General features: G+C 37.6%; 1 protein-coding gene across 4 annotated transcripts; it reads right to left on the bottom strand.

Annotated features, from left to right (window-relative positions):
* Positions 1–13,271, bottom strand: LOC136259147 (tripartite motif-containing protein 2-like). Of its 4 annotated transcripts, XM_066052585.1 has the most exons (4): positions 12,771–13,271; positions 12,623–12,713; positions 12,079–12,573; positions 1–2,533 (listed from the first exon to the last, which is right to left on the bottom strand). In XM_066052585.1, exon 4 carries the CDS (start codon positions 2,525–2,527, stop codon positions 338–340), a length of 2,190 nt encoding a protein of 729 aa, XP_065908657.1. In that variant the 5' UTR covers positions 2,528–2,533; positions 12,079–12,573; positions 12,623–12,713; positions 12,771–13,271; the 3' UTR covers positions 1–337. The 4 variants fall into 4 exon arrangements, with proteins under 4 accessions (XP_065908657.1, XP_065908658.1, XP_065908656.1 ...); XM_066052586.1 differs by having other exon boundaries at positions 12,068–12,573; positions 12,623–13,271; XM_066052584.1 differs by having other exon boundaries at positions 12,623–13,271.
* Between the last annotated feature and the right edge of the window lie 106 nt (positions 13,272–13,377).

Here is a 13,377-nt window from a genome sequence, read left to right as displayed (position 1 = left end):
TGAAATTTAAAACATTTTATATTAATTAATTTAGAAACACACATCCAAATATGGTATACAAACAATAATGTGATGTATACAAATCATTACAATATTATGTAGTGTAGTGTTGTACAAGATGGTAACTATAACAACCAGAATAAATTACACATAAAGGTAACCTAGCTACAAAAATTGGCCGGAATATTATAACCACAAACAATAAACAAAAATAAAATGAAATAACTACTAATACAATTATCATCAAAACACAACAGTGTTAGTGTTACACTACTAGTGTATAGTTTACATAGTCACTTCACTTCCTGTAAAATATAAACACATTATTGTTATAAGGTCAGTAGTTGGTAAAGATCTGAATCCTTTTGTTGTCATGGTCACTAACATAGATGCTACCATTAGGACTAAGAGCTATGCCAACAGGAGCACTAAACTGACCATTAGCAGATCCCCCAGATCCAAAGCAATGAATGAAGTTACCAACATGGTCAAAGACAGACACACGATGATTATGATCACTAACTAAGATGAAGCCATTCACATCAGTGGCAAGACTATATGGACTATTCAACTGACCCCTATTAGATCCTTGTGTACCAAACTTGCCTACATAATGACCATCAAGAGTAAAAGTGACTATGCAGTGATTACTATAGTCAGCAACAAGCAACTGATTATTGACATTAACTGCTACATCATAGGGTCTAACTAACTGATCAGAACCAAAAGAGATGCAAAACTGACCATTGTACTTGAACACTGATATACAACAGTTATTCCTATCAGCAACATACACTCTACCATTATGTGTTGTGATACCTACTGGACGCTGTAGTTGACCATCACCTGAACCACGACCTCCAAACTGTAGCAAGTAGTTACCATTGACATCAAACTTCTGTACCCTGTGGTTACCCTTATCAGCCACATACAAGTGATTGTCATTATTCAATGCAACACCATGAGGATAATTGAATTGACTATTATTACTACCACTGCTACCAACCTTCCTAACTAACTTATCCTCACCATCAAATACATACACACAATGGTTGGAGTTGTCAACTACTGCCCATACTCCATTCCTACCCAATGCAACACCCCAGGGATGACCCATGCTACCATTATTATTCACTATCTTGTTAGGTAGGTTAAGTGCTTGGTAATTCCTAACCACAATGCTGTAGGGACTTCCTCTAATTTCCTGACCATTTATGGACACATGTAACTTTGTTTCCCCAACATTCTCACCTACTAAAGAAGCCACATAACTACCATCATTGTTATCTCTCAACTCCCCAACAGTCACATTTCCTGTAAATGATTTTAATTGGACAAATACCTTGTGACCTCCTGTGGAACAATGATCTCCATTGCTATCCTTGGTGATGATGGTGACTTCTACCTTTTTACCTACAGCGATGGATTGTGGAAGATCAGCTACCTCAGAAAGATTAGCATTAGCAAAGAAAGAGCAAAACTGTGGAAAAGGATCTTTACTAGGTGTAAACTCCATTGAGGCTGATTGTACAGGATGTTTGTTCACTTTCTTGTACTTCTCAGTTAGTTGCTGCATACCATCAATCACTTGCTTCTTTGCAGACAATGCTTCTTGGTCAGAGCTCTTCTCTAGAGCATCATTCAGTTCCTTCATGCTCACAAGTTCACCCTGTGTTGAATCCACTTCATCAAGTTGTGTTGTAAGTGCCTTCTCTTTCTGCGACACTGTGTCACGTACTTGTTGCTTCACTTGATCTTTCTGCTTCATCAGCTTTTCAACCAGTACATTATAATGTTGATCAACTTGCTTGTTCACTTCTTTACCTTGTTTTCTTATCTTCTTCACCATCTTGTCAATGTTATCATGTACACCAGACAGATCTTGGATCATTCCTTCTACTGGAGTGGTGACCTTCTTTAACTGAGACCGGTGCTTACTAGCCATCTTGTTCACAGTGTCATGATCATGGCCATTGTGATCTTTCATTGTACAATACATACACACCAGTTCATCACATGTCTCACAGTAGTGCTTCAGTTCATAATCATGTTCCTTACAAAGTGGGATCTTCACCTTAGCTTGTATGGCTGGTGTCTCTTTGTTTGATCTCAGTTCAGTCAATGGCACTACAGCATGGCCACGAAACCTCTTCTGACGATTATGACTGTCATTACAAGCACTACATAGGAATGAATTACAGTCAGGACAAAATGACACCACAGGATCATCTTCATCACAATCATCACAATTCACTTTCTCTTCTCCAGTCACTTTCTTCTTCAGAATCAAATCATCAACTAGTCGGTTGATGAAGAAATTGGTGGCAAATTCCTTCACTCCTCCTGCAGGAACCTTAGCTTCCTTCCTGCACTCAGGACAGATGATCTTGGATTGTACCTGCATCTTCTCCAGACATCCTTCACAGTAGGAATGATAACAAGGCAGATACTTGGGGTTGTTGAACAGTTGATAACAAACTGGACAACTTAAATTATTTTGAGCTTTCTTCACCTCCACTGCTGACATTGTTCACTATAATGTGAAGAATAACAAAATATTACACACATGATAACAGTAAACAGATTACATAAAAATAGCTCAAATGATACAACAACATACTCTGTGGCTTTACTGTTAAATTGTATTACATAGTGTACTGTGTAATACAGTGTACTTGCAGTAATTGTGTACAGATAAGACAAGTCTATCTGTCAAAAACGGCAATGCAGGTAGCTAAAATAACATCAATCACCACAGCATACAGTTACAATTAGTAAATTCCCTCATCCTTGAAATATATACTTATTTTTCAACAAATAGATGGTTTCTAATACAAAACAGCAAATTGTAGGTAAAACTTAGGGACCCGCCGATTATGCTGGCATAATTATGAGCATAATAGGTGCCTGAAAGCATTGAGAATAATGCTAGCATAATAGGTAGAATATTTTGTAACAGTATGAATTCTTGCTTATAACCCTCACAGAAAAATTGATATACTCTAATAGAACAGTCAGTAACTCTAATAGAACAATCACATAGCTGACTGTTCTATTAGAGTATATTGATCTTTTCTGTGATATGCATTTTAACAAGTAAGTTTGTGCTTCAGCTACTATAATTTATCCATAAATGGAAATTATTAGCAGAGCATGGTAACTGAGGCATAAATAATTGGGCATAATTTGAGCATAATAGGTAAGTATTGAACATAAATTTAAGCATAATAGGTAAATTTTTGAGCAGTGCAGCATAGCATAATAGGTAAAATTATGAGCATAATCGGCGGGTCCCTAGTAAAACTGGATTAGGTTTGTTGACCCACTGACCCTAATGGCAATCAGTGTGTGACTTGGAATGATCGAACGCAACTCACTACAATTAATTATAAAGTAACAGTCCAAGCCTTAGTAGATGTCCTGGTACTCAGAACAGTGTTTGACGCAAGTATAGTATCACTTCATGTGGTTGTAGACAAAAAGTATACCACATGCAGTGAGGCTAAAGGCATACAGGCAGCCAGTGTTACATGGCTAAACAGAAGTGTAAAGTTTCTTTTAATCATTGAAGTATACCTGTATAGGAGTGACTTTATTAATTGCAAGTTGTATAACAATTAAAAACTGATCTTGTTCCTCGTCATTGTTTGTTAAGAACACAAGAAACTGCTAGAAATTGTGTTGTGTATTAAAAAATGAGCTGAAATAGACAGTACATTGGTTAAGTTTATTGTGGATCTGAATGTACAATATGCTCATCAGACTTCACATGTCAAATTAGGTGTGTGAACTTCTCAGTAATTGTTTGATTCACACTAATCATACAGTACGATAATACTGTATATTAGGGACATCGAAGGTGTGGGGGCGATCCGTGATATAATATAACCCAAAAACCTGCCACGATGTTTCCTCACAATGACAGTATTTGTTGGGTAAAACCAAGCCCAAAAGTGTCTTCAGATCAACCCAAAACATTTCGTTCAAGTTGCTAGACTTTAAAAAAAAATTATTCAATGGAAATTTCTACTGCCTGCCTGTCTGATGCCTTCAGTCAAGTGTAGCGGAAAACTGGCTACAGCTACAGTCCTAATTCTTTTGCAGAAACATTTCTAGTTTGCTTAAGAAAAAACCTTTGGTATATTGATAAACATACAATGCTTGCGCTATTGTTTTACCTTTTATCCTTCTTTACCATGGCCATCAATCAAGGTTCTACCGCTGAGTGTTAATAGACTACAGTACGGCTTCCATCTACCAGTGTATATTGTAATATTGCATCAAACTATTTGAATACATGTGGTCGCCTGTTGCACCAAACTATTTGAATACACGCGTACGTGACTCACTGTTGATATTGATCACTGAGAGCAGCTCGCAACGAACTATATAGCAATGTGTAAGTCAATAAATATAGTTTATTTAGTAACAATGTTAAACCGAGTTGAGTCATCCAGGTCCCGCTTTACAGATTATTCAGGACTGACCCCACGTGCTAAATTAAATGTGGACGTGTTAGTACACGTCATAGCGTAGCCCTGCTTCTTTCATGAGCCAAGTTCACTTAAATCAATTACTGTCTGTAGACATATGGTAGCCACTCCCATTCCTCAGTCTGTAGGTATGCACGAATCCACGTCCATTATTGTCTGCAGGCTTATGTAGAGCCATGCCCACTAATCAGGAATTTTAAATTAGAGTAGGGACAGTGTGTAGTGTTGCAATAAAAAGTACTGAAACAAGCTGGATCGGAGTAGTACATTATGTCCAAATACTGTAAAACAATAAGAAGTGAATATCCCTACTGTGCTTATACTTGTAGCTATAGATATTGGATTGGAAGTATCTTGCCAAGATATACAGTTGTAGGCAAATAATTCACCACAGAGTTACCGCGCAATCTGATGTGTTTTGTGCTAAAAAGATTCAACCCTTTTCAACTGCATGTCTAATTATTTCAGGACAAGGCATCTATATTGGCATTCATGCGCTATTCTCTCAACTGGGAATATGCACCTTCACCAATGCAATCCAGTTCATTGTAAGACTTCTCAAGAACTACTACATGTCACGAAGGAGGTAGGACATGCAATACAAGTGCTACTTATGTATATATACTATTAGGTAAGCTTCACTGAAGTATAAAACCTGCAAACTATGCTTGTATATACATTTCAATAAAAGCTATTTTATTTTGTAAGAATTGGTTGGTAAAAAATCATCATTGTGCTGCTTGCTACAAGAGCTCTTACAAATCAATATACGCGCATTTCTTTGAAGCTTAAGTAAAGCAACTAACTAAACACCTACTGAGCCCTATAAACCTCATGTTTATTTTGTACTGCATGCAGTTATTGAAATTCACATGAAATACTAACATGAAATTAAAGAAGGCCATGCATGTCCTACTTCCTATGGCATACTCAGATTGCTGTTACATAGATCCCCAACTTCAAGGTGACCAATCATTCATTACAAGTACACAAAAAAATTGGAATTTTCAACTAGAGTAGGGACCATATCACATCGATAAAAACAAGTTTGAGTAGCGCACGATATTAAATTACAGTAAAACAAAAAGAAGTATTATATCCCTACTGTGCATTTTTATTATGGTATCATCTGCACAGTATATTCTTATTGTTTTACTGTGATTCAATATCATGGACTACTCCAACTTGTTTCAGTGCTTTTTATCGATGTGCTATGGTCCCTACTCTAGTTGGAAATTCCAATTTTTTTTGTGTACTTGTTTGTTAACTTTTTTGTACATAATTATTGTGACTGGTGAACCCATGCATACTGCATCTGAAATGGCAATCAATTATCATCTGAAAAAGTGAAGTACCATTACGCTTCGTTGTCAGCTATGTTCAACCTGTTATACAGTATTACAAACCAAGAGCTATTCAAAAAGCACTTCTGCAATCTACGCATACCAAAGGAAAGAAATGGCACCACACACAGGGGCGGATCCAGAGTCTGGAAAGAGGGGGGGCACCTTGCTGAAAAAAAGTTAAAGAGCAAAAAAAAAAAAAAAAAAAAAAAAAAGGTCACAACAATAATAGCTAGTTATCCTTTACCAAATATATTATATCACGTATGTTATGTAAAAATAAAATCCTATTTATAGCTTCCTAAGTAAGCTACACTTCCCCATGAACACTGTGACTGCTTTATTACAGTGATTGGTGATTGACTGCTCTATTAGAGTATCTCGATCTTATATACATTTTTTTAAGGGAGGGGGGGGGGGGGGGCACGTGCCCCCCCCTGGATCCGCCCCTGACACACCCCAGTTATATCAATTATCATCTGAAAAGTGAAGTATCCATTATGCTTCATTATTGGCTAGGTTTAACCCGTTACATAGCAGTATGAATCGAAAACTGTTCAAAAAGCACCTATAGCCACTATGAAAAATACTGATGATTTCCATTACAAGGGAAGCCATCACGTGCTACCACCAAAACGACACTTTTGTTGTCAGCAAAGATGAATGGGACACAAAGGAGGACACTGGTAAGTCCATGAAGAATGCATTGTACGTACTGCGGTATGGAAAACGCACCTGTCGGGCCGAAGTGACATCAAACAGTGAAAAAATCAAGCTCGTAGCCTTAATTATTATTGAGTTGTGGCATCAGTCAGTTAGACAGTAGAAAATCCCATTACATAATTTTTTAAACTAGGTATGCGCCCACAACTGGCTGAAGGCCGGCTGTGTGCACGCGCCTGGTTTACTGAAATTGTTTTCGTAAAAGTGTGTGTGCGTGTACCTATATACCTATCTATGTTTGTCCGTACGTACCCACGTGAGCAAAATCGTTAAATAATGGTAAAAGCAGCTTTTACATAAAAGTAAAAGCGAAATGAAGTCTGTATTAAACTTTTGCACAGGTGAACTTTGCTCTGAGGTGGTTTCTTTTCGGCAGACTGAAATATGGGTGTAGCGACTTTTTTCAGGCTTAGTAAACTACCTTCCTTTTGAGGTTTTCAGGCGTTTAACAACTGAAAAACAATGGTGCAGGCCTCGTACACTACTAGGAATAGCCTATCGCTTCGAGTTGAAAGGGGGCATATCCCTTACGTATGTGAATGAAAATGAAGAGCAGCTATGAGGCTTTGAAGAGCAGCTATGACAATTTGCGGGGAAAAACACAATAGTCAAACTATAAAATAGTTTAGAAGACACTTCTGTGTGTAACATTTTGGTTAAAGCGATTTGTTTAACAAGCGCTTCCTTAGCAGTGCATAGCAACATAATTAAACGAATTACAAAAATTTCATGAAGTATGAAATATGAGAATTAGCAATAATATTATTGCACAACCCAATTGTAAGATAGTGATACACACTTGGTTAATTCATAGTAGCATATACTATCTATGGTTAATTCCAGATGAATTAGCTAGCTGCATGGCGCCTGGTTTTTAGGGGTAGCACAACATCAACTTGTTTTAAAAATCATAGCAACTTGTTGAAAGCATTTCGGGTCAATCTGAAAGCTTGTTTGGGCTTAGTTTTACCTAACCAATACTGCCTCATCATTTTGTGGTAACGGTGAGGCTGGTTTTGGGTGATGATATTTCATGGGCTATATACACCCACTCCTTTGTGGTCTCTACTACACAATACTATCGTACCGTATGATTATAGCAGCACCAGTTCTACTCTCTAGAGGGCTACTGCCAATGCAATGGTGGAAACAGCTGATACCAACCCCACATTAACATAAACTGACCACACAAGGAATACAATCCACAACATCAAGATAGTAACAATAGTTAATGTTACATCTCACAGCACAGTACCTCTATAGAAAAGATGCATTTTAGTGCACTTTTAGAAATAACACGCTTGTTGCCTACCAGCCACCCACATGCTGTATCACTCAAAAGTTGTCTGGTGGCTTATTGGCCCAAGTGAAATAAATATTGCTTAAACATGCTTGTTATGTTACATTCAAATGCATAAATTTTGCAGCTGTTTACAGTGTGACTTTATAAAATTGCTGGCATGACTAGTAAATGCCGACTAAAACTTGATGTATAAAAACCTTCTTAAGGTGGCGCTAAAACAATAAGCGCATTCTTGACAACAATCTGCTGTGTCTCAACATGGTCTCAATTTAAGACATATTGAAAACCAGTACTTAATTTTGCATACAAATAAACTATGCATACAGGAATCTATCATTCGTAGAGAGTATAAAGCATAGAACTGCTCTCAAACCAAGAAATTGGTGGTACTTGGTGGACCACGGAAGACACATTATCTCTCAATAACCTCAAGTTTTAGCTCCAATACTTCACATGATGAAAGCACACTATTACAAGAATCATTCTACGAATCAATAAGTGGATGTGATTTACAAGTCGAAATGCATAGCGTTTACAAGCAGATGAGAGCCTTGTTCCACAGTTCGCACCAAGTGAAGAAGCCATAGAATGGACATATGATATACTGATATGTAGAATTATTCAGACACTATTGCTTACCATTCATAGGAGGTTTCATGGCTGTTCAACCCATGTCTACAGAGAAAAGATAATGTTTGTAACAGGCTGTAAGGTGAGTCGAAACAAATAATAATAATTATTAGTGGCACTTGTTTTCACATTGTCAAGGTTATCAATTTGTTGTAAAGGTGAGTTACATTCCACCAGAACGGTGTAACAGCAGCTGCTTGTTGTTTTTGCTAACAACTCACCTGTTATTCTAGGCTGTTTTTACACCTGGTAAGTCTATTATGGTTTTGCGCCAAATTAGCCAAACTAGCCCACCTGATTTACCACAAATTGTGTAGTATATGATATGTTAGGCCATATGTATTTGCTATGGCTTCTTTATGCGAGTCATTGCTTTATCGCCACCTTAACATTTGACTTTGAACAATAAAGAAGACCTTCAGACAACTACTAAGCTGCTTTTTGTTGTACCATTTAAGTATGGATCGTGGTGAATGTTTTGGGCGCCGCCCAAAATTCTGCCTTTAAAAATCATCCTACAGACATTTTACATGGCAAAAACTTTACGTAATAGTACTAGTCCATATAATACATAAAATACAACAAAACATTTACAGGTGGCCAGATATAAAATTTTTAAAAATCACCCAAAACTCCAATTTTAGTCTCACTGCCTCACTCACTGCCTGACCACAGTTATAAGCCTAGAGCCCAAATGAAGCATTGCATGGTCACCATTTTATGCCACAACAACAAACTCACCGGTGGGATGTGCCTTTTGGGGTTCCGCAAGTGTACATCCTGTGCGCTTTGTCTTTCCTTTTATCTTCAATCGGGTTGGTTGTTTTCTTCTTCAAACATCGAAACCATTCCAAGGTGTTAATTTTCCATATCAACACTTTTCTGTAGACTCCACAAAAATTATTTCAGAAAGTGCTTATGCTGCTGAAAGAGCAGGGCATTTATAATTTCAAGTGTTGCGAGTGAAACATTGAGGCTGCTGAGTTGTCACTTTGACTTTTGCCAACGACTGGACTGCAATCAACAAAGAGATTTGAGGCAGACTGATACTCAATGGCTTGTTCCTCTGAACACACTGACTCAGCCACTCAGTGCCGGATGGCGAGATTAGTGAGTGATTCACATGAGTGGATAGTACTTGAGTGGAAATTGTATTACTTCACTCTGTTAGTTGAGACTAAGCTCCAGACAACAGAAAGGGCCTGTTCGTTCGGACAACTTCCGGCTGTGGTGAATACAATGTGGACCATCGTACGGAGACAAGTCATAGATCTGAGCGCCACTGCTACTACGATCAAAGGTAAGCTATGGACGCTACTAGGGGCCTATGTCTTTCCAATTTTGGTACAATACGTACTTTAATAAGCTATAACTAGCTAGCTGTGCTACAACAAAAAGCTACAACAAAACAATAAACAAAGTAGTATTTTAAAAAATTGTTAACTTAAAAATGAAGTAGGGATCTATGCAATAAAAAGTAGTGAAACAAGAGATGAATAATGGTGTTACAGCATAGCTTGATGGGAAAGTCCCTACTTTGGCACAATTAGCTATAATTTTACTCAATGCCAAAGTAGGAACTTTCTCATCGAGCTATGCTGTAACTCCATCATACATCTCTTGTTTCACTTTTATTGCATAGATCCCCAGGCCTGTATGTAGGAATTTCAAAAGGGGGGTTCTAAATTGAAGCGGTAGATGATCCCAGATGCTGAGGGTCTGGGGGCTGTGCCCCCAGACGCTGAGAAAAGTTTAATATTCAATGTCCTGAGAATAGCCTGAAATATAGAAATGCACGCACTGATTAATCTCAACGTGGAAGTTTTCACAAAAACTATTCGAGAGTGCACTTCAAGTTTAGTCTATTCAGCCGGTCAACCCCACTACTCCAGGCGTGTAAATCGCTCTTGAAATCTACGGGGATCACGTGTGTAAGCGTTAGCTGGGTGGAATCCATGTGTAATACTATAGCGATGCCCTATGTATGTGTTTGTAAGCACAATAATTGTTGAAGAAAGCAATGTGCATGCTAACAAAGCCTCTCATGTATTGAAAATGAAGAGCAGACGCCACTAGTTTGGCCTCACAGAGAATTGAAAAGAGAATTAGAAAGTCACACACCTGCCTTGCAATAAGAATTGCTGTTCCATATCAAAACATTCTATTGGGAATTGTAAACCAAAGCGGTCTAAACAAAATTTTGCATAACATCAAGTTTTACTATTACATCTTATGAATTATGTAATAAAATAGCTTAAAATCAACTCCACGTCATTTTGGTATTCATAGCTTAGTCAAACCAGTTGGTTGGAAAACATTGTCGGCAGCCATTATTTCTTCCCCCATGCAAAATACATGGATTTTATACTAAATACAAAAAATGCAAAAAAGCAACCATTAGCACCCATAATCTCCACAGGACATTATACAACAAAATAAAGCACTCGAATCGCTCTACACAATTCCGCCCGAAGTAACCCTCTATCGTTACCATAGTAACAGTTATTTACTGTTGATTACAACATAATACGTGCCCCCATACAATTTCCTATGGAGAATTTAATTACTCGAATGGGAAAACCCCAAAAAAGCAACGTGTTACCCTCAACCAAATTCGCTAAACTTGGTATCATTCTACGTATCAACACTTGCTGATTAAGAATCCGCCCGAAGTAAATCCCTAACTAATTGTTGTACGGAGTTACATTGCAAAACATATGAAAAAACTGGTTTTTTCTGCTATATTATTACGTATCTGAGCACATAATCTAGCAATACAAGGCTCTATCCTGCCTTTTCTCTCAGTTACTTCACAAACTCCTATATAACACTCGAATCGCCATTGATTAAGGATTCTGATGAGCCATAATAGATCTCCGTAAATGAACCTATGCGGAAGTTATGGTGCCGTATTTAGCAGTCGGGTGTAACTTTTGTGTATTTTTTACTTTACGAATTTTTATAATGTATGGTAAAAGTTGACAAATGTTTTGATATGCATCTTAAGAAGCACAAGGTAACGTGGTGTGGATACTGCTAACCATTTATTCTATCACTTACTCCTTGTCACATATTAGAAATACACAAATTAACAGTAATAAATTTCTGGAGCGCTTGTATCGTGTCCAATCTCCTCTGGACCAGACTTTATTTTCGGGGCGCTTATAAGCGCCTAAATAGGGTCGGCGGCGCCAGACGAACGCCTCCCCTTCCAGGAAAAGTTTCAAAGGTTTGAAAAATGGGTGCTAGCGAGATTGAATCTGGTGACACTTTTTGCAAGTAATCAATTAAAATCTTTCAGGTACAACATACATCCTTCCAGTTTAGAAACCACGACATTTAATCACATGTAACGTCACACAAGGCAATTATTAGCGGAGCTCTGTCCCTCTCATCTGAAATTTGGGGAGGCTCCAACTCCCACCTCGGCACTGCCACCAAGGAGTGAATTGAGTGATGATTGCATGCGTACGAGAGTGCCCACGTCTCACGCGAGAGTTAAAATCAATTATGATAACAATACAGTTCTACCGATCAGTTCAATGAGTACCAAATGTACATACTAATACAATTACCTGATGCGCACCTTCGAGGAGTAAAACTTTTAAAAATCAAGTACGGCTTCTCTTGATCTGTTTAGTGCTACAACTTCACGCTCACGCCCAACTAAAATTGCGGGCTAATCACGTGCACAGTTTTAAAGTGCTCCCCAGCCACCAACCTCTTTTAACATCAACTGTGTATGTCTCCCCTTCACAAGCTTGTGGTAGAAGAGTATTATAAACATCGATCAATAATCGTTGATTTAAAAAAGGAAACAAAACGAAGCATTCACTGCAAACACACTTTTACAACAACTACAAAATGAATCGTGTGTGTGTGTTTTACATGTTGTTTGTACAGGACATAGCTAAATATATTATTATATTACAATATTATAATAGTGCTAACATATCTTCTTCTCTATACAATAACAACTATAAGGACACTCTGACCGGCAATAAAATAATATCATGATAGTAATAATGATGTACAAAAAACATGTTCGATGGTTTGTGATTGCTGACAGATGTGTAGTACACTAGTGAAATATTCTAATAAAACAGTCACTAGTTACTCAGTTCTCTTACCATCATTGGCTTCATACAGTACAGTTACAGCTCTTCACTTCTCAAGCTCAGTATCATTCTCACTGAACTTCTTAAAGTTGACCTAAAGACACTGAATTTATGTGAAGTAAAGGTATCTATGTTAATACCACGCAATTAAATTACATACCATGTTCTCAACCATTGACAGAAGCACCTAGTCATTATCCATACTACTTTTATCACACAAGAACTATGGACATTGTACAGTAACACTGTAACTGACATCATTTATTGTCTGTAACTCACATGGCACAGCTAGTTAGCTAGCATCCCCACGTACTGTGCATGGTAGTTATGTAGCTATATGCCTTGACTTTTATGCATGCACAAACTAACCCTACTGGCATTCATTATGTAAACACATTTAAACAATGTTTCTAGACCAAATCTTTATAGATATGGGTGATGCAAAACTGAGTGCACTGTTAGTTTGACTCAGTCATGGGAATAGATAGATCTTCTACATTCACTGGTACATACAACGTACTTACTAGCTTGTTGCAGTACAGGCAGCCTGTACTGCAACAAGGAGCTAGTAAAAATGCATTGTACATCGGTTACATTTCCATGGTAATGAGTAAGTTTTTGATAACACTGTTACAATATTATACAGGAACAATAGTCACTTCTGTAGGCCAAATACATTATAACATACAAATTCACAAGATGGTAACCATAACATTGCGAACTCTGATGGTACACTGGAAATATACATGTGTAACCACTACTGTTAT

Source organism: Dysidea avara, chromosome 6, assembly GCF_963678975.1.
Source record: "Dysidea avara chromosome 6, odDysAvar1.4, whole genome shotgun sequence".
In the NCBI taxonomy this organism is placed as follows: Eukaryota; Metazoa; Porifera; class Demospongiae; order Dictyoceratida; family Dysideidae; genus Dysidea; species Dysidea avara.
This window is presented reverse-complemented; position numbering and strand designations above follow the sequence as displayed.

Excerpts from the sequence above, each read along its gene's own strand:
- LOC136259147 (XM_066052586.1), bottom strand. The coding sequence starts at position 2,527 with ATGTCAGCAGTGGAGGTGAAGAAAGCTCAAAATAATTTAAGTTGTCCA.